Source organism: Erinaceus europaeus, chromosome 14, assembly GCF_950295315.1.
Source record: "Erinaceus europaeus chromosome 14, mEriEur2.1, whole genome shotgun sequence".
Lineage (NCBI taxonomy): Eukaryota > Metazoa > Chordata > Mammalia > Eulipotyphla > Erinaceidae > Erinaceus > Erinaceus europaeus.
Genome location: NC_080175.1, coordinates 70,195,115 through 70,216,971, shown reverse-complemented (window position 1 = coordinate 70,216,971; position 21,857 = coordinate 70,195,115). Strand labels below are relative to the sequence as shown.

At 37.7% G+C, this 21,857-nt stretch overlaps 1 protein-coding gene across 5 annotated transcripts in view; it reads right to left on the bottom strand.

Moving 5' to 3' along the window:
* NAALADL2 (N-acetylated alpha-linked acidic dipeptidase like 2) overlaps positions 1-21,857 on the bottom strand; it is a 1,374,776-nt gene that overhangs the window by 1,017,841 nt on the left and 335,078 nt on the right. The window contains exon 1 of one of the 5 annotated variants that reach the window (XM_007518044.3): positions 703-871. The exons of the other annotated variants lie outside the window; for them this stretch is intronic. Coding sequence (XP_007518106.2) covers positions 703-745 — 43 coding nt within the window. The 5' untranslated portion in view covers positions 746-871. Of the gene's footprint in view, positions 1-702; positions 872-21,857 lie in introns of those variants that run through there. 5 annotated transcript variants of the gene reach the window in all.

Sequence of the window (21,857 nt, the reverse complement as noted above, 5' to 3'; positions counted from 1 at the left end):
GGCTACTAGAAATTATGACAACAGACAAGCAGTAAGCCCATCTTCTGTATTCTTAAGAAATTACTCATTCAAAAAAAGGGAAATGTATAGTCTTGTATTTGTTTCTACCAACAAGCCTCACCATGGAAGTCTAGTCTAGCCAATGTCAATATTGCCAATCCCTTCAAAGGACAAAGGTATCTGGTTAAGTAAGACCTGTGAAATAAAACACGCTTTTCAACTGAATTTTTTTTTCTAAGATCCCATATTCAACTTTTTTTTTAATGACATATTAATGACAAAGACACTTAGCTGGTAAACTCAAGAGATAGAAAAACTTGAGTGTTATAGATAAAAATCTTACAGATTGAGACAGCAATCAATTTCCTGCCAGGACTGGAAAAATTACAAAATAAAAAGACCCATTGTACAAATACAGAAGAGCTTGATGGCATCATTTTCCGAGCATTTCACTGGGGAGTAAAGGAAAGGTTTCCCTACTCTCCAACAAAATTATTTTCTTTATTGGTCAAGTTGAGCTTGATGCCACAGAGACAGCCAGTTTCTGAAACAAGGATCCCGCCTCTTCTCTACACACTGAAAATTCACAGGGTGTGTTTACACACACACACACACACACACACACACACACACACACATGCTTTGTAATCTACACTGCTCCAATTCCCAACTGTAGACTTTTTAGAGGCTGTTGGCACTTACCTTGCAAAGATGTGTTAGGTAAACTTGCTTCATTCTCTCCCATTTTACTACTCTTTTAAAGGGGGCCAAGAAGTTTCAGGTTGTGTCAGCTCCCCTGCAAGCTTTGTGACCTTCTGACTTCCCACTGTAGTATTGTAACAGTACACTACCTGCTTTCTTCTGTGAATAATTACCACTGTGCTTCCTGAGTTACCTGTGCTTGTAGGACCTGTTTGACTGTGAAGTGAGATCACATCTTTTGATCCAAGGAAATGCTATTAATGTGTGCTCCACAAAATGTGGCTTTGTTTCAATTTGGATATTAACTTTGAATTTTCTACTTTCACTTTAGTCTTGAGAGAGTTTCTAACCCCCTCCCTGCCCCACCTGCCCCAAGAAAAATATGGGTGATACCAACACATCCTGACACACTGCCAGAGTTTTTTTGTTTGCTTGATTTTTAGTGCTAACAACCTGTTTCATATACACAAATAAAAGTTTTGGTGAACTTTACAATTTCTGCCTAAAAGGATACAGAGAGAGTCATCATAAACTAACTTGTGGGCCACTCCAGGAACTTGTCCTCCCTATAAAGTAGCAATGGTAGGGACTGCCACACTCTTGAAAGGGTGGCTGGGTCAGACTACCCTGCCACTGGAGGAAAACTAGATCTGAAACTAGTTAAGCCTAGAATATTCCCAGCTGTGATAATGAACTGCAACTCACAGGATCCTGTGCTAAATATAAATATTTATGGACCCTGGGTCAGGTTGATGAGATGAATAGTTCATTTTATTTGTAGGTTGTCTTCACGTTTAGGAGCTATTCTCTGCCTTCATACAACTTTCTAGTCCTACTTTCAACTGACACCATCGTCCCAGACAATATTTTTGTCCATTTCCATGTTAGTTATCACTAGAAGTCCAATGCGCTATCCACTGCGCCACAAAGCCACCTATGTTAGTTATCAAACTCAAGCAAAATCTATAAAAGTCATGGGCCCATAGGAATATACCTAAAATAGACATTCTGGCTTCTTTCCACCCTAAAATCCCTATTCTCATCAATTCTATTCTTACTTTTTTGTTCCTGTTCATTAATCAATTTGTCCTGCTTTATATCTTACCATCTTTCAGCTAACACGCTGCAGACGCAATCATGATTCCATCCTGACTTCCCTAGGAAGATGACCTCACCAAGGTGTTCTGGAACCTCACCCCTCCAGAGGTATCCCCCACTTGAAAATGAGAGAGCCAGACTGGGGGTATGGATCGACATGCCAATGCCCATGTCCAGTGGAGAAACAATTACATAAGCCAAAACTCTCACCTCTGCACTCCAAAAGAATTTTGGTCCATACTCCAAGAGGGGAAGAACTGATAGAGGAAGATGACCAGAGGACTCTGAAACCCAATTCCAGCAGGGCCCAGAGAGATAAGAGGAAAAAAAGAAGGACATCAGTAGTAATAGGTATAGGTGTGAGTTAGAAAGGAAAAGAAAGCAATACCAAAGGAAAAAATGGGTAAATATATACAAATATAGAAAGATAGTTAAAGAAATAGTCAACCCATATCTACAACCTTGGGACAACTACTGTAGCTTCCAATGGAGGGAATTGGGACACAGAACTCTGTTGGGGATGGTGTGGAATTATACTCCTTTTATCTTATGATTTTTAAAATCAATATTAAGTCACCAATAAAATTTTTAAAAAGACAATGTGAATAAAGAACAAAGTGGAAGTCCATTTCTCTCAAGACGCTGTCAGCTATGCTTTGTGGTGTTTCTAAAACTAACTGTGTAACTATAAGCAAGGGATATAACTTCACCGAGACTCAATTTTCTCATCCATAAAATGGGGATGGCATCTCAGATTATCATGAAGACTGAAAGCAGTAACTATGATTGAGTTAAATATTGTGGAGAGCAGGGGACAAACCCAACAAGCTCCATTTTGACCTTCCTGTCTTTCCCTTGTTCTCCTCCTCTTTCTTCTCGTCCTTCTGTTGTCCTTCTGTCACAGGAAAAATGCCCAACTAGAGCACTGATGTCACTACATTGTGAAGTCAGTTCTATTTATGAACTGACAGACATTAAAGAAACAAGTCAGTCTAGTCTAGAAGAGCCTCTAGGTTGGAAAAGGAAGGAAATAATATTTGCATTGCCTTTTCAGTAGGAACATAGAGGTTATTAACTTTAGCTGTTATGCCTCAAACAAAATGATCTTTAGTTAAGATGAGCAACAAATTGAAATTTATCTTTATTCATTAGTAAGTAAGAGAAGCTAATCACAAAAAATAAGTCAGTTTACTCCATTTTGTCCCTCATGATACATGGAGAACAAAAAACAATCTCAGTTCTATCCTCTGAGAATTATTTAACTTTTAGATTGATCAGTCAGACTAACCAAAAGATAAATCCAAGTGTCAAGCACCTTCTTTAATAATTAAAAAAAAAAAATTTTGTAATAGTATGTTCATATACCGTATTTGCTAGTATATTACTGAAACTGCTGATGATATTACATCTGAAAACAACAGAATAGGAAGCAAAAAGAATAGTTACTTGAATGGGGCCAGGTGGTGGTGCACCTGGTCAAGCGCACACATTACAGTGTGCAAGGACTCAGGTTCAAGCCCGTGGTCCTCACCTGCAGGAAGAAAGCTTCACAAGTGGTGAAGCACAGCTGCAGGTGTTACTCTGTCTCTTTTCATCTCTATCTTCCCCTCCTTATTCAATTTCTGTCTCTATCCAATAATAAATACTTAAAAAAAAAGAATAGTTACTTGAAAAGTATTAGAAAGAAAAAACAACTGTGAACTCCAAGTCCTCATCTAGAGAGAAATTGAGAGAGAAGGGGAGAGAAAAAGACAGACATCTGTAGACTTGCTTCACCACTTGTAAAGTGCCCCCCATCCCTTTGTGTCTCCTCCCTTTGGCCCTCTCCACAGGTGGGGAGCTGGGAATCTTGAACCTGGATCCTTGAGTGGAGTCCCCGAGCTTAGTATTGTGTGCTCTTAATCAGGTGTGCCACAACCCAGCCGCCTCATGTAGTGAATTTAAAGTTTTCTTATGTATTGCCTCTACAAGTCTCAGTTTCCCTGTCTGTAATGTGCAGAAACTAGAGCATTTACTATGTAGAACTCATTCCATGAACACAATGCCAGAAATTACTGTTTTAAAATTCAGGCTGTGGTGTGCTCCAGAAAAAAGCAGGCCCTCCCCTAGTATAATTACATAATGCGACATATATATTCGGCTACATAGTTTACCAAAAGTAATCACAAATTGAATGTTTGCCAATAAAACACTATAATCATTACATTCTGACTTTTGCATTAACAGGAGAAGCACACATATCAATCCTCACTTATTATGGCAGAGTTAGAAATGTATTTACATACCTGCCCCAGGCACCTAAAGTGAGTCACTAACAGGCATAAAGCACCCATTATCTACCAGATGAATTATGGCATGCAAGAAGCTACAGTGAAAATAGAATAGATGCTTTTAAGCCAGGGGGGAAAAAAAGGAAAAATATGAACACCAGAAAGATGGAAAATGCTATAGCTTCACAGAAAGTAACACTAATGAACATTCAATTAAACTGAAGCAGTTGAAAAACGAATATAAAGTGCCAGGTACAACTCTCTCTTTCCATTCCAGAACTACATACCTCATGAAAAAACTTCTCTATATACCTCTTTTACAGGAGAGGTTTATTATGTGGGCATTCCTGTTGAACCCAACCTTAGATGGGGACTCTTACATTCCCCAAATGTTTTTGTTGCTTTTAAAAAAAAACAATCTTAAACTATTTTCTTTATTCTGGCTCTTATCTCATTGCAATGTTTTATTATTATTATTATTATGATTCATGTGATATGTCAGACTTCCTTTTTGTCCTCATCACTATATTCTGAGCACTTAGCATAGTTTCTAACATATCCTGTCCTTTTATCCAATTTCACAAAGACGCATACAATATCCATTACGAGAAAAGCTGAATTAAAGATCTCAAGGGACAAAAAATAAAAAAGGACATAAATATTTCTTTAAAAAAAAAATAAAATGATGGAAAAACATCCAGGATGAAAAATTGATAAAGATCACAGGTAGAAGAGGGAGGGGTGAGAATGAAGTGTAGGTCAACTTACTTGCAAGAACAAATAACGAGGTGCTGACAGATATAAGTGATGAAGTCATTTATGAGACGTTCCAAAGAACTGACCAATGATAGGAGGAGAAATGCAAGAGAAAAATAGTCATTTGAGGTTCCAAGGTTGAAAGGAATTTATCACCCCTACTTTGAATGCCTATAAAAATAGAGGTTGTGGGAGTCGGGCTGTAGTGCAGCGGGTTAAGCGCAGGTGGCGCTAAGCACAAGGACCCGCATAAGGATCCTGGTTCAAGCCCTCGCTCCCCACCTGCAGGGGTGTCGCTTCACAAGCGGTGAAACAGGTCTGCAGGTGTCTATCTTTCTCTCCCTCTCTCTGTCTTCCCCCTCCCCTCTCCATTTCTCTCTGTCCTATCCAACAACAATGACAACAATAATAACTACACCAATAAAAAACAAGGGCATCAAAAGGGAATAAATAAATAAAAATAAATACAAAAAATAAAAAAAACATTTAAAAAAAAATTAGAGGTTGTAGGGGAGCAAAATATTTACCAACCCCATATATGCCTTTGACAAAAGGCTTATGTCATAGATGAGGTCTTGAAGGCCAAGTGGAAGGTATCTTTTTAAAAAGAGACATTTGCAAAGAAAGTGTGTGTGTGTGTGTGTGTGTGTGTGTGTGTGTGTGTGTAAAGGTGTGTGTGTGTGTGTGGTGTTTGTGTGTGTGTGTGTGTGTGTGTGTAAAGGTATCTCCCCCACTGTACTGGCAGACCTAATCTCATTTTGGCTTTTAAATGAAGAAGGCAGCCATTGAAGTCCCACCTTTGTTTAATGTGCCTTTCTAGGTAGCCTTCCAGATTTGAGCTTTCCCTGACTTTTTTTTGGGGGGGGGGTAATTTTTAAATAATTTTTTTTTAAATTTATTTATAAAAAGGAAATACTGACAAAAACCATAGGATAAGAGGGGTACAACTCCACACAATTCCTACCACCCGAACTCCGTATCCCATCCCCTGCCCTGATAGCTTTCCTATTCTTTAACTCTCTGGGAGCATGGACTCAGAGTCATTATGGGGTGGAAAAGGTGGAAGGTCTGGCTTCTGTCACTGCTTCTCTGCTGAACATGGGCGTTGACAGGTTGATCCATACTCCCAGCCTGTCTCTCTCTTTCCCTAGTGGGGAAGGGCTCTGGGGAAGCAGGGTTCCAGGACCTAGTGGAGGGGTTGTCTACACAGGGAAGTCAGTTTGGCATCCGGTAGGCATCTGGAACCTGGTAGCTGAAAGAAGAGTTAACATAAAGCCAAACAAATTGTTCCTTAACTTTTTTCATTCCACATATACTTTGTCTTAGCTGAGGTTCCATAGGAGGGTATCAGAAACCAAGTGGGTGAGTTACTATATATATATTCCACTTTTAGCATTTTTATTCTAATTAATCTATTGTGTTGGTTTCATTGTTTGCTGGCCAAGATGAACCCACAAGGGTGTGGGATGATTTTTCCTATATCTCAACATGACATTTACTCAGTCTTGGGATTATCTCGAGAAATGACCTTTCTAGTCTCTGCTCATTTATTTTGAGGAACAAACATGTAATTACAAAGTACGTGATCCTTTCATCATGTGAGATTATCTCATCTTTCCTTGAAGTCACACTTTCCTATCTATTTCTCTAGGTCAGTGAGGAAACTTGACTTATTCCACTTACTTTAGAAGCTGTACTGATAGATTCTCAAACATACGCAATTAATTTTGTTCTTTTCCCCTATGAATTTTAAGGAATCCAGGAAGATCTCAAAAGGATAGGGGTACATTTCTTTTTCACCCCTAGTTATTTTCTCAATGAAAAACATACTACAGGAGAAAAAAATAACTTAAGTCAAAAGCATAGATGTCCATGGAGAGAAAAAGCTGCAAAGAAAAAGGGAGTTAGAATGCTCCTCAAACTGTAATTCTTTATCAGACAAGAAATTCCATGTTCAGTAATCAGAAAGAATTTTTGAAATTATGGTTCCAAGAATTAGGTTATGTGCTCCAAGGATTCCAGAGTCTAACACCCCAAATAAGTCTTTTTCCTGTATGGATTATTTTGAGCTGAAGGGAATTAAGAACCAGTATTAAAACGCCTTCACTTCCCTTAGCTGCCTAAAAGTAGAGTATAAATGTCCCCTTTTTTAAAGGAAATTCACATTTGTAAAATTGTCTACTTATGCCAAAAAATAGCTGTTCTTGGGGTAACTCATCCGATAAACTTTTATCAGGGTAAAGACGACCATCTGTGTCATATTTTTGCTCACTCCCCTTTCCTCCCAAAACTTGTTCAACTCAGGTGACCCAAATTCCTGATTATTTGATTACCCCAAATAGAACATGGAAGGGTGGGGAAATGTTTTTCTTCCTTTCTAATAAAGATATAATGTACAGATGATCATATTTAATTTTATACACAGGTGAATATGAAAGAAAACATTGGTTAAAATATTAAGGAACGGAGCTTGGTGGTGGCACACCTGCTTGAGTGCACACGTTATAATGCACAAGGACCCAGGTTCAAGCCCCTGGTCCCCATCTGCAGGGAGAAAGCTTCATAAGTGGTGAAATAGTGCTGCAGGTGTCTCTCTGCCTCTCTCACTCTCTATCTCCCCCTTCTCTCTCAATTTCTGGCTGTTTCTATGCCAAAATAAATAAAGATAATTTTAAAATATTAAGGAATACTCAGTACTTTATATTAAGGTAAAATTATGGATTAAAATGCATTGCTGGTGGGAATGTAAATTGGTACAGACTCTGTGGAGAGCAGTCTGGAAAACTTCAGAAGGCTAGACATGGACCTTCCATATGATCCAGTAGTTCCTCTCCTGGGGTTATACCCCAAGGACTCCATAATACCCAACCAAAAAGAGGTGTGTACTCCTATGTTCATAGCAGCACAATTCATAATAGCTAAAACCTGGAAGCAACCCAGGTGCCCAACAACAGATGAGTGGCTGAGAAAGCTGTGGTATATATACACAATGGAATACTATGCAGCTATCAAGAACAATGAACCCACCTTCTCTGACCCATCTTGGACAGAGCTAGAAGGATTATGTTAAGTGAGCTAAGTCAGAAAGATAAAGATGAGTATGGGATGATCCCACTCATCAACAGAAGTTGAGTAAGAAGATCTGAAAGGGAAACTAAAAGCAGGACCTGACCAAATTGTAAGTAGGGCACCAAAGTAAAAACCCTGTGGCGAGGGGTGGACATGCAGGTTTCTGGGCCAGTGGGGGTTGGGAGTGGGTGGGAGGGATAGGTCACAGTCTTTTGGTGGTGGGAATGGTGTTTATGTGCACTCCTAGTAAAATGTAGTCATATAAATCACTGGTTAATTAATACGAGAGGGGGAAAATTGATTGTGTCTTGAAGTTTTTCAAGACACAAACTGAATCTTTTCAATATATAGGCTGTGTAATTGATATGCAGACTCTCTCAAAAGCCTAGACCAAGTAAATCAGAAGCAACCAATAGCACAGCTATATACAAGATACTGGGTACTGTACAGCAAACCCTAACAAAGGGACTTTTCAAAGTTAACCCATGTCACCACGAGCAAGGACACAGGACTGAGCCCCCATTCTCCACCTACAGTGGGGAACACATCATGAATGGTGAAGCAGGTCTACAGATGTCTATTGTTCTCTCCATTTATCTCCCCTACCCTTTCAATTTCTCTCTGTCCTGTCAAATAAAGATAGAAAGGAAAAAAAAAAAGGAAAAGGAAAAAGTGCCAGGGGCAGTGGATTCATAGTATAGGCACCAAGCCCCAGCAATAACCCAGGTGGTTAAAAAAAAAAAGTAGCCTTTTCTTTTAGTAATAAAAAGCACCTGTTAACAGAAAAATGAGCTTAGCCATAATTAATGACAAGATGAATATTGTTATTTTAATTATATTTCTGTTGACTGTTTTAAAATATAGAAGCAAAGATCTATATAAGTTACTTGCTAACACACACACACACAAGTTACTTAACAATTACTGATGGTTTTCAGGCTATTTCCCATAATTAAGATGGACAGTGACTCATGTGATATAACAGGCCCATGGAAATGTGAAGTCGAAAGACAGGTAGAAGTGATACTACAAGCACTTTAATTTGCTTCTGGGAACAACACTATTCAAGACTGTGGAAGAACTGTGTAACAAAACATTGAATACAAGCTCAAAATCACAGTGTATGATGATGGATGTGCTTTTTTATGAGGATCACATGAAATCTTGGCTTAACAGCCACAGCTTTAAAGTGATATGACCTTTTCAGCAACCTCAGTCAGGCCAATAGCTTTGTAGGAAGAGTAGGTGTGGCAGCCACCTAAGCATCATATGACAAAGAGACAAACAAAAAACACACACGGGACTATAAAATAAAGTACATAAAAAGTGCATGCATGCTCAGTCTATGTATAGCAATCAACTGTACATAACACTTACTCAAGAAGAATCCTAAAGGAAGCTTTAAAATAAGTAAACCAAATTTGTCATATAGTGTGGGTGGAATAAAATTGAACACAGAGAGGAGAGGCAGAGGTCTTGAGTTTTTCAGAAGTAGGAAAACTTTCTTGTAGATTATGAAATGGCCTGTGAATCCCTCATGTTGAGTATATGATTTTCAAGATTAATCTTTGAAGTGAATGAGCCATGGCAGATATTAAGGTGATATTAGTAATAAGAAATACAATGATATTTTGAAAATTTTAATTGCATTATCAGTCAGTGTAATAAATAAAACTGCATAATGTTGAGCAAAAAAAAAATCTATTTAAAGCTGTTCTATTTAGAATTCACAGTGGCTAAGAATCATTCATGTTTCCACAATGAGTTATAAAGAGAAAAAATAAAAATAGCAAGAGTGAAAGGAAACATAATATCGATAAGATAAAAGTAAAAATATAGACTTCTTGTTAGAAATTACTTAAGTCATATGATAAGAGTAACATATAAAAAGATAAAGAGACAAATTGACTTAGAAATTTTACATAAAGGAAACATTACTTCAAGATTGGAAGACTTGTCTAACACAAAAACTAAGGAAATTCACTGTCAGAAGAGAATGAGACTATGAAGTAGTCAAGGGCACAAGAAATATTCAAGGACACTTGACGGGCTGTAAGAAAATGAAATTTTCATGTACACAAAGGGATCGAGGGCATAACAAGGTCAAATATGTAGATAAACATAAAATGTCTTTCTGACTTTTAATATATTTAAAATAATTGAATGTTAAAGGCAAATGAAGGCATGTTGGCATATGTTTCTTATTTGTGAAAATTTATTGTATTTAAAGGCAGCTTGTGGTGATATAAAGCTGCATAATGTGTCTGAAGAGGGAGCTAACACATCGTGGCATGTGCGTTGTCACGCATGTGGCAAAGGATTCAAACCCTGCATAGGAGGTTCTATGACAGTGGTGGGAGTTCTGATGTGGTGTCTCCCCTATTTGTCTTTCTCATTTTGTTTTTACTTTCTCTTATCAGTCTGTCTAGTACTTTTTGGTTATTAGTCATCCCTGAAGAACTTAGAGGGGACAGGAAGATTTCCTGTGTGCCCCAGCAATACTGCAATATACGAGAAAAGAGGGGTGTGCGGTTTTGTAAGTTAGGTAATGAGAATCTCTCGGATTCCTTCTGGCTTTTGTCTTTGATGGTGAACCTGCAGGAAAGTACTTACTGTGCCTGGAGGACAATTAACCAGTTCCTTGGAGAGGGCAGGCCAACATGTGGTACTAACAAGCATCAACAACTGACATCCCCACCATGTGTAATTAGCATGCACACCAGACAGTCAAGCCTTCCAGTAACTGCAGATTGGACCAACATCATGATTGAACCAAAGAAGAGGTGCTAAGTCTCTTAATTTCTTAGGATATTCTGCATGTTGTGAGAGTTGCAAGAGTGAACAATGCAGGGGTGGGGGTTAATACTCGTATTAAGTTCTCCTTTTGGATTTCTTTACATTCAACTCACAAAAGACAGATTAATAGGAGGAAAACGAGTAAAAATGAAAAAAAAAAAACCCTTTCTTGTGCATTCTTACAATTTCTCTCTATTCCCCACCATGACACAGTCAACCCAGCATCCCTTCTGTCACTATGTATGAATTTGTCTTTTTTGAATTTTAAATAAGTGAGACAATGACAATATACACTTTTACTCTCATGTGATTTTGTCAAAAATTGGTAAATGGTTTAGATCTCTAATTTTACCTCATATTTGAATTCATATGTATGTATTGTGTGTATGTATGCTGTATATGTATGCATGACATATCTTAGTGAAAATTAACCCATGGGGTAGTTAGAAGTTGATAAGTCAGAACAGAGAGAGACAAAGTGATTTAGAAAAGGAACAGGCACACGATGAAATGCAAACTTGAAGTTAACCCTAACACTGGTATTTCAATCTCTATTTTTCTATTTATAATGTTGTGAACCACTCCTTGCTCAAGGTGACCAGATAGTTCTTCTTTTTCATCCTGAGTTGTTTTTTTTTTAATTTTATAGATTTCTCCCCATTTCAGTTCTATTATTCAAAAAAAAAATCTGTCCAGAAAAGCCAAGTTTTTCTCTTCTCATTTTTTTCTGACTTTTATTCTTATTTTGTAAGTCTGGTCACCACAAGAAAGACAGCAACTGTTCACTTTAGAGAAAGTGTATCTTAAATACTGGCTTCTTGGGGGGAGGTTGGGGACTTTAATCCTTTATCTCCTTTTCTTTAACAAAGCTAGCTGGCAGGTAGACAGCAGGAAGGTAGAAGAGCTTTCAGAAAGAAAACATTCTCAGTAGAAAGTAGTAGCCTGTTACGATGTGGAACAAAAATAGTTCTCCAGGAATAGTATTCTAGGAAGGCTATCTTGCCATTTTCCCCTATTAAAAAGAGAAAAGTCAGAAAAGAAAAAATGAAATTAAAATTAAGAAAACAACATGACAGAAATAATGCTATACATCTCTACTATTTTCATAACTAATTTGCCATTGTTACTAACTGCTTTTGTTTCTAATTCATGAATTAAAATGAAGGTACTTGGTGTTAGTTGTAATACATGGCTGGTATGGTTCCCTACTTTTATTTTTGTTCTGTTCATCTGTTATTAACATGTCAAGGTGTTAAGTGAGAGGACTGGAATGTTTCCAAAGATAATACAAAATCTCACCTCTCACCTCATTGTCACCTTAGAAGAGAACACTGCTATTGCCTGAACAGCTGTTAAATGTTGTTTTCTGCTAGTATTTGCCAACTTCCTATAGCACAGTTGGCATTAATTGTTGTCTCATTTATTATCTTGTTTTTGAACCTCTATGGAAGATACTGAGGAGATTTTACTCTCAGCGTGAATGATTAGGTAGTGCTTGCAAAACAGTCTCAGACCTATTTTAGATGATTTTGTATCATAGAGATGAAACTTCTTTTTTCAGGATTAGTCATTTTTATTCAAGGTGTTTTGAGGAATTAAATTATCTACAAGCTAGTGGTATTACAAAAATATTTTCTTCTTTTTTAAAAGATTGGATTTCTAGATTTTTAGCTGTAATTGTTCTTTTTTCCAGTCTGTCCGTTTTTGTATGCCTTACAATTATTAAATTGATGTTTGCTATTATATGTGTCGACTAAAATATCACTGCTATGGAGCCAAGTGGTGGTGCACTCAGTAGAGCTCAAATGTCACCAAGGACTTGGGTTCAAGTCCCTCTGTCCCCACCTTCAGGAGGAGCCTTCAAAAGTAGTGAAGCAAGTGCTGTGGTGTCTCTCTCCTTCTATATCTCCCATCTACCTCTCAATTTCTTTCTATCTCTGTCCAAACTTAACAAATAAATAATCACTGCTGCATAGAGGAAAAGAAGAAATTTAATCTTACTTTTTTCAGAGTTGATGTTGTCATCAACTGGGGAGTAAAGGCAAGTAATATAGTTGCACCATCAGCTGCGCCCTGCCCTTCTCTGCAATCTGTATTCCAATTTACATGACAGAATGTTTTCAATAGAAGAAGAAATGTCTATTTTATCATCATTTCAAAGTAACAAGATATTGGTCTGTGAGTAAACATAGTAATGCTTGGTGATAGTAAACATAGTAATGTGCAGCTTGGCGATACGAGAATCCAACATGAAGCCCAGCCAGTCTATCTTGGCGTTACTCTTGATCGCACCCTGTCATTTCATGAACATCTCATAAAAACTGCAGCAAAGGTGGGTGCGAGGAATAACATCATTGCAAGACTGGCCAGCTCCTCATGGGGCGTGACCGCTTCCACACTACGATCATCATCTCTGGCATTATGCTATTCCACTGCAGAATACTGTGCCCCAGTATGGTTCCGTAGCCCCCATGTCCACTTGGTCGATTCCAAATTATATTCCTCCATGAGGATAATTTCTGGAACCATCCGTTCCACCCCGGTTCCATGGCTGCCCGGTTCCATGGCTGCCAGTTCTTAGCAACATCACCCTGCCAGATATTCGTCAGGATGCGGCATCATCTAAGTTCATTTCCCACATCTACACTCGACTGGACCTGCCAATATATGCGGATATCTTCGCCCACCCTGTCCAACGCTTGACGTCTCGTCACCCAATCTGGTCCCCTACACCTACACTGAACTTCTCTGTTCCAGTCTCTTGGAAACAGAGCTGGCAGTCAGCTGAGGTAAAGAACAAACACCTCATCACAGACCCCTGCAAGCGTCAACCCGGCTTTGACCTAGCACATTATGATTGGGCCCTCCTCAATCGCTATCGAACAGGCCATGGCCGGTGTGCCGCTATGTTCCATCGCTGGGGAGCCAGAGACGACCCGAACTGCCCCTGTGGCTACAGACAGACTATGACCCACATAGTCAACGACTGCCACCTCTCCAGATTCAAAGCAGGTATCGAAACTTTACATCAGGCTCAACCTGATGCTGTTGACTGGCTACGGAAAAAGGGCAAACGCTAGAAGAAGAAGTAATGCTTAATACACTTGCTGCAGAAGAAATTGCATATTTTGGACTTTAGATATGTTTCTCCTGAAATAGAAGCTCTTCCAGGTAAGAGAGAATGCAAATTAAGAGGCATAAACTCAGACTGACAAGATAACTCACCAGAATAGTTCACCTGCTTTGTCTTGTGCAGAACCGGGTTCAAGCCAGACAAACCCCTATGGCAATAGAGAAAGTACTAGTGCCCTGTGCTCCTGTGTCTAGATTGTATCTCTCTTTCAGTCTAAAAAAGTTGACTTGGGGATTAATATCATATACTCAACATGAGGGATTAATCTTTGAAAATCATATGCTGTCTCTTCAATTCGATCTATAGCTTGTTTTTCCTCCCACCATCACAAAGGAGAAATTACCTGCAGACTCAACTAAGCTAACTCCATTTCCTCAGGGATCAGCGTCTTGAGCCACTTTCTCTATTGTCTCAAAACAACTGTTATAGATATCTTGTCCAGTTGAGTGGTTCTGTGGTAAAAGTCAAGCCAAATAAATACACTCCATTATAGGTAGAGCAGAAATGGTGTCTCCTTTCTAGAAGTCAATTTGTCAAATGTATTATAAGCAGAAATCATACCTTTTGAAAATCATTCCTGAAGATAACCCTCTGCCTATTCCTAGTCAATAATCAGAAAATCATTCAAATCAGTTTATGCAATGCTTCTATATATCATAAAATAAAAGAAATTAATGTTCAACAATAACAAAGTTCAGAAATAATTTATTATATAGGAGTACAATGTAATCTGAAGATATGAATCCATAACTATTCAGTGACATAGAAAACATCCAAAACATGATTCTGCAATTTTTTTGTCAAGGTATATGATATAAAATATTGTAATGATATTATAAGTTGATGATTGTCTAATTTTCCTTGATAATTCTTGATTTTTGATACTTAAAACAGTTATGTTAATATACCACAGTTTTCTCAGCGATCCATCTGTTGTTGGGTACCTGGTTTGCTTCCAGGATTTAGCTATTACAAATTGTACTGCTATGAACATAGGTGTACACATATATATATTTGGCTGGGTGTTATGGAGTCCTTAGGATATATTCCTAGGAGAGAAATTATTGGGATATATGGGAGGTCTGTTTCTAGCCTTGTGAGGGTTTTCACAAGGCTAGAACCACAATGGAATATTACCCAGCTATTAAGAACAATGAACCCACCTTCTCTGACCCATCTTGGATGGAGCTACAAGAAATTATGTTAAGTGAGCTAAGTCAGTAAGACAAAGACAAGTATGTTGGGAATGGTGTTAATATATTAGTTCATAGTCTAACAAACCACTATTTATTTAATAGGAGGAGAAAAATGGATTGAATATCTCAAACATTTTAATTCACAGACCACAGCTCTGAATGTATATGCCTTCAATCTAAGCATGTAAAACTTCCAATGGGTAATCAGATTGAATTTTAACAGTGGGCTCAAATTGTTAATACATCTCTAATAATGACTTGTACTTTGAAATATTAAATCACCTATAAGCTTAGACCAGAGAGAACAGAAGCAACCGGTGGCATCACTTTATAAGACACAGCTATATGTAAATTAACATTAAATGACATAAATTATGGTGAGGTTTTGTATGATACGGAAAATCTTAACAATGGTATTTTCAAAGTTAACCAAATTGCCAAATAATTTGGTTATAGCAATAATTATCTATTGTTTTCATAAACTGTTAGACAGCAAGAACTTTCCCCATTCTCTATAAAACCCATATTTCTCCCAGTCCCGGAACCTCTGGGGTGGGGCTCACTTTCCTGCATGTCTCTCACAATTCATTATAATTAATATTGCATCTGCTGATGCCAACCTATTCAAAGCAATCAGTACAATCTCAACTTGGTTCACTTTAGATTGTGTCCAGAAATGTCAGATGTGGAATGTCAACCCTGCAGCATCACTCTGGTGAGACCTTAATTCCATTTTGGGTGGTGCACTTTCTAACACAGTCTCAAAATTTAGATATAGACCAGGGCCTATGAGATAGGGCAGACGTACATGTATCCATGTACGTTAGGGGAAAATATACACCTGAAAGCAATATCGCACAACAGTTTGCAGTAAGTCAATAAATGCAGCAAGTAAAAAGACATAAAGAAGACACCATAAAGTACCTAATCAAATAGTTTCTACATAGACCTAGACACCCTCCTCACATATTTCCTATTTCATTTTCCTCAATCACTCCAAAGAAAGTCTTGTCAGACAAAACAAGGATTACAAAAGCTGGATAAAGGCAAGAGACTGGCACACTTTAAAGATAACTCTTTGGCCACTACTAGGCCACCCCATCAACTGGGGCCATAATCAGGGAGTTCTTGGATTCACACACAGACATGATGGGCCTAACCCACGAACAGATCCCTCTCTCCACTGCCACTGATCATCTCCATCAGGAATGACATAAGGGACCCCTTTGTGGGTCCCTACAGGACCTGGCCCTCAGTGTGGATCAGCAATAGTAGGGACTGCTCCATTCTCCAAAGGGATGTTGGTCAATATACTCTCCTACTCAAGGAAGATGGGTCCTGAAACTGGTGCAGCCTGGAATGTTCCTAGCCATGACCACAGAATGCGAGCTTAGACCTACAGGGATGCAGAGGCTACATAGGCTCCTGTACTGAATATAGGCCCCAGATCAAATCAATGAGGTTTACAGTTAACAGTATGTACATACTTTTCCAATATTTGGGAGCTACTCTCTTCCCTGATCCAGCTTTCTAGTCTTTTTTCTAAGTATGACACCATCTCCCCAGACAATACTTTGGGTCCACCTGCATGTAACCTGTCAGACTCTGGCAAAAACTAGTAAAGTCATAGGCCCCTTCGAATACACCTAAAATAGACCTATTAGCTTTTTCAAATATGGAGACCCCAAATCTTCATCTGCAATATTCCAACCTTTAGGTTCATGATTAGTCAACAATTTGTTCTGCTTTATATCTTATCTCTTTTTCAGACACCAGGTTCCAGATGCTACCATGATGCCAAACTGACTTCCCTGGACAGATGAACCCACCAATGTGACCCAGAATTCTGCTTCCTCAGATCCCTGCCCCACTAAGGAAAGAGAGAGACAGGCCCATGTTCAGTGGGGATGCAATTATAAAAGCCAGACCTTTCACTTTCTGCACCCCATAATGATACTGGGTCCATACTCCCAGAGGAATAAAGAATAGGAGAGCTTTTGGGGGGTGGGGGGAGAATGCAACAGGAAGTTCTAGTGGTGGGAATTATATAGAATTATAGCCCTCTTATCCTATGGTCTTGTCAATATCACCATTTTATAAATAAAATATTAAAAAAAAACAGTTATGTGCCCCTTATATAGTCAAAATAAATCATTTATCATTTTGAAAACACTTAAATATTACTTATAAATTTCCTTCATTTTAATCTATAAAGTAAATGATGAGATGCTCTAAAAATATTTTTTCATTAATTTGTTTCTCTCTCCTCTCTTAACCTTTGTTAAAATCTTTTACTACATCTTCTGTAAGATTTAATATATTATATTAGTGATTTAATATTGATTTACAGTATTATGAGATAATAGGTACATAATTCTGCACCATTCCTACCATCAGAGTTCTGTGTCCCCATTCCCTCCATCTGGAACTGAAGTAGTTCTCTCAAGGTTACAGATATGGGTTTGCTATTATGTTGTTTTGTTTTATTTCTTGTTCTCTTGAAGATAGAAAGAGATAGGACACACACACGGAGAGAGAGAGAGAGAGAGAGAGAGAGAGAGAGAGAGAGAATTGGGGGGTGTAAAAGAAACACTATAGCAGCATTCAGCATTCATGGACTTTCTTTCAGTGCTATGTATATATTCCCTTGTAGTAGCATGGCTTAAACTTAGGTTTTTGTTTTTTTTTTTGTAAGGAAAAAGTGCACTATACTGAATTAACTACACGTTTAGCCTATAAACTGTGTTATAATAATTTCCAAGAATAACCATACAGTTTATGTATAATTTATGACCCCATTTTTCCAAATGGAATCAGAGCTTGTTAGTGTTGGCAAATAGCTAATATAAAGAAACATAACTAAATAACTAGGTATTCAATTTTCTTTGAAAATGTAGCTGATAAAAATAAATTTTAGCAAACTTTCTTAAGACTTAAAAAGGGCATAGGAGAAAAACAATTGTGTAATTACAAACCTATGAAACTCAAAATGGTTTACTGGGGGGGGGGTAAATGTCACTCAGCAGATAATTCACAGCTTGCTTCTTATCAGCCAGTATTTTTTTTACCAAGAACAATTTAAGTGTCTTAGCTACCATATTGATTTGGCAGATTTTAGTCATAAAGGAAAAACAGTAGGACAATTCTGTTCGAACTATGGAAGAAAACAGACAAAGAAATACCTACAGAAAAACCATCACTTTTCAGACACCTAGCAAAACAAGAAAAAGAGTTTGACATTTTTCGTTCTTTCCGAAACAAACAAAAATCATCTTATGGTCATTAACTGCTTATGATCATTAACAAAAATATAGATAGGAAAATATGAATTTAAGTTAGTTTGTGTTATATCCCATTCTCAGAAGTATCCAGTATTGACTAACTACTATCTGAGAGGAAGAGAAGGAGTGGGTTTTATGAGTAAATAGACAGGCTTAATAGATGGGGAAACCGACATGCTTAGATATAGAGCGATATATAGTTATAGGTATTGACATGCATGGTGTTATAATCATGATACATTTTAAATGTTTTCTAGAGAAATTAAAAAATGTTAAGCATTTTACTGACATATTTAGAGTCAAAGAAATGTAGGCTCAGGAGACCAGGTGGTGGTGTACCTGGTTGAGCACACGTTACAATGTGCAAGGACCCGGGTTCAAGCTCCCAGTCCCTACCTGCTGGGGGAAAGCTTTGCAAGCTGTGAAGTAGGGCTGCAGGTGTCTCTCTGTCTCTTTTCCTCTCTATCTCCCCCTGACCTCTTAATTTATGACTGTTTCTATCCAATAAGCAAAGATAATAATTATTTTAAAAAAAGGGAATGTAGATTTAGGATTTAGCCACATATACCCCTAGCAGACCTTGAGCAGATCTTTTTACTTCTTTGAGCCTTAATATTTTCTTTTCTTAAGATGGATAAAACATGATGTTGAGGTGATAATTACATATCTTAATCCAAAGTCTAGTTCTAACAGAAGTCCAATAAACTTTGACTATAATAATAATTAGTGGTTTTGTTTTACTTTTACTTCAAGATTTATAAACCACTTTGATGCAAAGAGACTCCTTACATAATGGTAGAAGATCATTACATGTCCTATGTTTGGTTGTAGGTGATGCTAAAGTATTCACTTTTTTCAAAGTGTGACATATAAATAGAGCCTATTGGCCAATGCAGTTTTAGTTATTAAAAGTTTTCTGGAACAATCTGTTTCAAGACATTGGAATAATGTATGTTGCTGCATATCTGGGTTCAATGGTCTTTTGCAAATCTACCCTCTAGGAATACTGCAGTTTTATACTCAAACAAGGAATATAAAATATTTGTTTAATAAGAATTTGGGTTGGCAAAATCCTTCAAATGGAACATTTTAATTAGGACCTCTCAATGAGAAAAAAAACTTTAAGAACTTTGTTATGGGAAGGAAGCTGCATTTTTGCCGCAAAGAAAGAGAAGACTCAGACATTTGGGAAGAAGAAAAAAAACTAGTTTTTAAATTATATCACTTTGATGGCAGGAGATTATTTTAAAAGCTTGCACCTGTAAGCTTCTTTATTTATTGGTTACATTTTCTTAACAGCTCTATCAGAAATTAGTTTCATAATGTATACCTAATCTTTATAGTCAGGTGGATAGACTGAGACATGAGAATCATATATGTCTTTTCACTGCAAATAGATCAATAAAAAGTATTAAGTAATTTTGGTGGAAAGGCAGAGCCTAAAACTGAGTTTCCAGTGGGATGTTAAACAAGAGTCCACACTTTTTTATTTTAATTTTTATTTATAAAAAGGAAACACTGACAAGACCATAGGATAAGAGGGGTACAACTCCACACAATTCCCACCACCAGAACTCTGTATCCCATCCCTTACCCTGATAGCTTCCTATCCTTTAACCCTCTGGGAGTATGGACCACTTTATGTTATCTAACCAGGCAAACAAAATTTGTCTAAAGACAAATCGCATCATACACAAATCTTTGCCTTTGTGTCTACATTTCCAGGGACTGAACATAGATCTTTCCATATCACCTAGAAATATACCCTAGGGTATATTCAAGATTTGTGGCATTTAAGACTTTGTTCAGCTCACAGATCATTCTGCTGAGTCTTTATTTATTTATTTATTTATAAGCTAGATGCTTCATTTGTGAGCAGAAAGTACAAATATCCATGAAAAAACTGCATTAGCCATGGGAAATTGTAGATGGAACCAGAATATGTTGCTTTCAACTATTATTTTATATCCTGGGCTGTATAAATTTGATATCCTGTAGCCTGTGTGAACATGAATGGCACAACTAATTTAAATGCACACATCATTTATTACTGCCAATTTCCTTTATCATTGCAAATGATTTAAAACATGATTTATTGCTTTTTACCTTATTGACATCAGGGTTATCGCTAGGGCTTGGAGCCTGCACAACGAGACCACTGCTCTTGGTGGTCAGGTTTTCCCCATTTTTTTATATGATGATGGGTGGAGGGAAAGAGAGAGAGAGAGAGAGAGAGAGAGGGAGAAGGAGACACACCGGTATCATTGCTTTACTGCTCCAGAAGCTCCCCCTGCAGGTGGGGATGTGGGGATTTAAACCTGGTGAAGTGTGTGCTCAACCAGGTGTGCCTCTTCCCAGGCCCTGAAAAATAATTTCTTTATCTCCTTACTATAACCTTATTTGCAATGCTATTAAAATACCTTTTACCCATATCATTCTCCATTAGTTAAAATGTGTTTAAGTATGTGATGACCAAAAGAAAGTATGAGAAGGGAAAGTGATTGATAATTCTCAATATGAATAATTAAACCATATACAAAGAAATTAGTTTAAACAAAGTCCCTTGTTCTTACCTTCCTTCCACATAACTGGCCCCTTGCCCAGGACTATTCACAGAAGTCCCAGAAATGCACCAGAAGTTTTACCATAAGCTTCTGGAGTCAGCTGACAACCTCAGAGTCCTCTGGGAAGTCAGAATTCTGTATAATTGCTTGAAACTCCTCCAGGCCTAGCTAGGCTTGATTGCAACGACTACTGGTTCATTTGCTCAATCTGTCTGATAGTTCACCAGGGGAAAGCAGACTTTTCATCACTCATAAAATGAGAAACATTACATTAAAAAAATGTAATCAAACTTTTCCCCATCTATGTGAAAGGTACAGAGGAGTGCTATGTGTTTCAACATTAATAAAAATAGCAAACATTGCCTGATCATCCACTGCCAAGTTATGAGCTAGGTGGCAAACATATGTCTTCATTATACCACTCAACTGAAGCTTTATTTATCATTCATGTTTTATATGTAAAGGAGCCGAGTCTTAAAGGTGAAATAGATTGCCTCATGTAGTAGGAGGAATAATTCAAATTCTGGAGTGTAAGTCTATGTGTGTTTGACGACTGGCAAGTACTAATTCTATTAAGTAGCACTCCACCTACTTTCAAGATTTCAAGTGTATCTGTTTTGCCTCCTGAAAGAAGTAGGACCTTAGCAATTACAAAGATAAGAAATTAGCAGTTAATGAAAAACTCTTAAAAAATATAATCACACTGGGGGAGTAGGGCAGTAGCGCAGCGGGTTAAGCAAAGGTGGTGCAATGCGCAAGGATCGGCATGAGGATTTCGGTTAGAGTTCCCAGCTCCCCACCTGCAGGGGAGTTGCTTCACAAGTGAAGCAGATCTGCAGGTATCTATCTTTCTCTCCCCCCTATGTCTTCCCCTCCTCTCTACATTTCTCTGTCCTATCCAACAGTGACAACAATAATAACTATAACAATAAAAAAAGGGCAACGAAAGGGTATAAAAAATCAAATAACTATTAAGAAAAGTATAATCACAC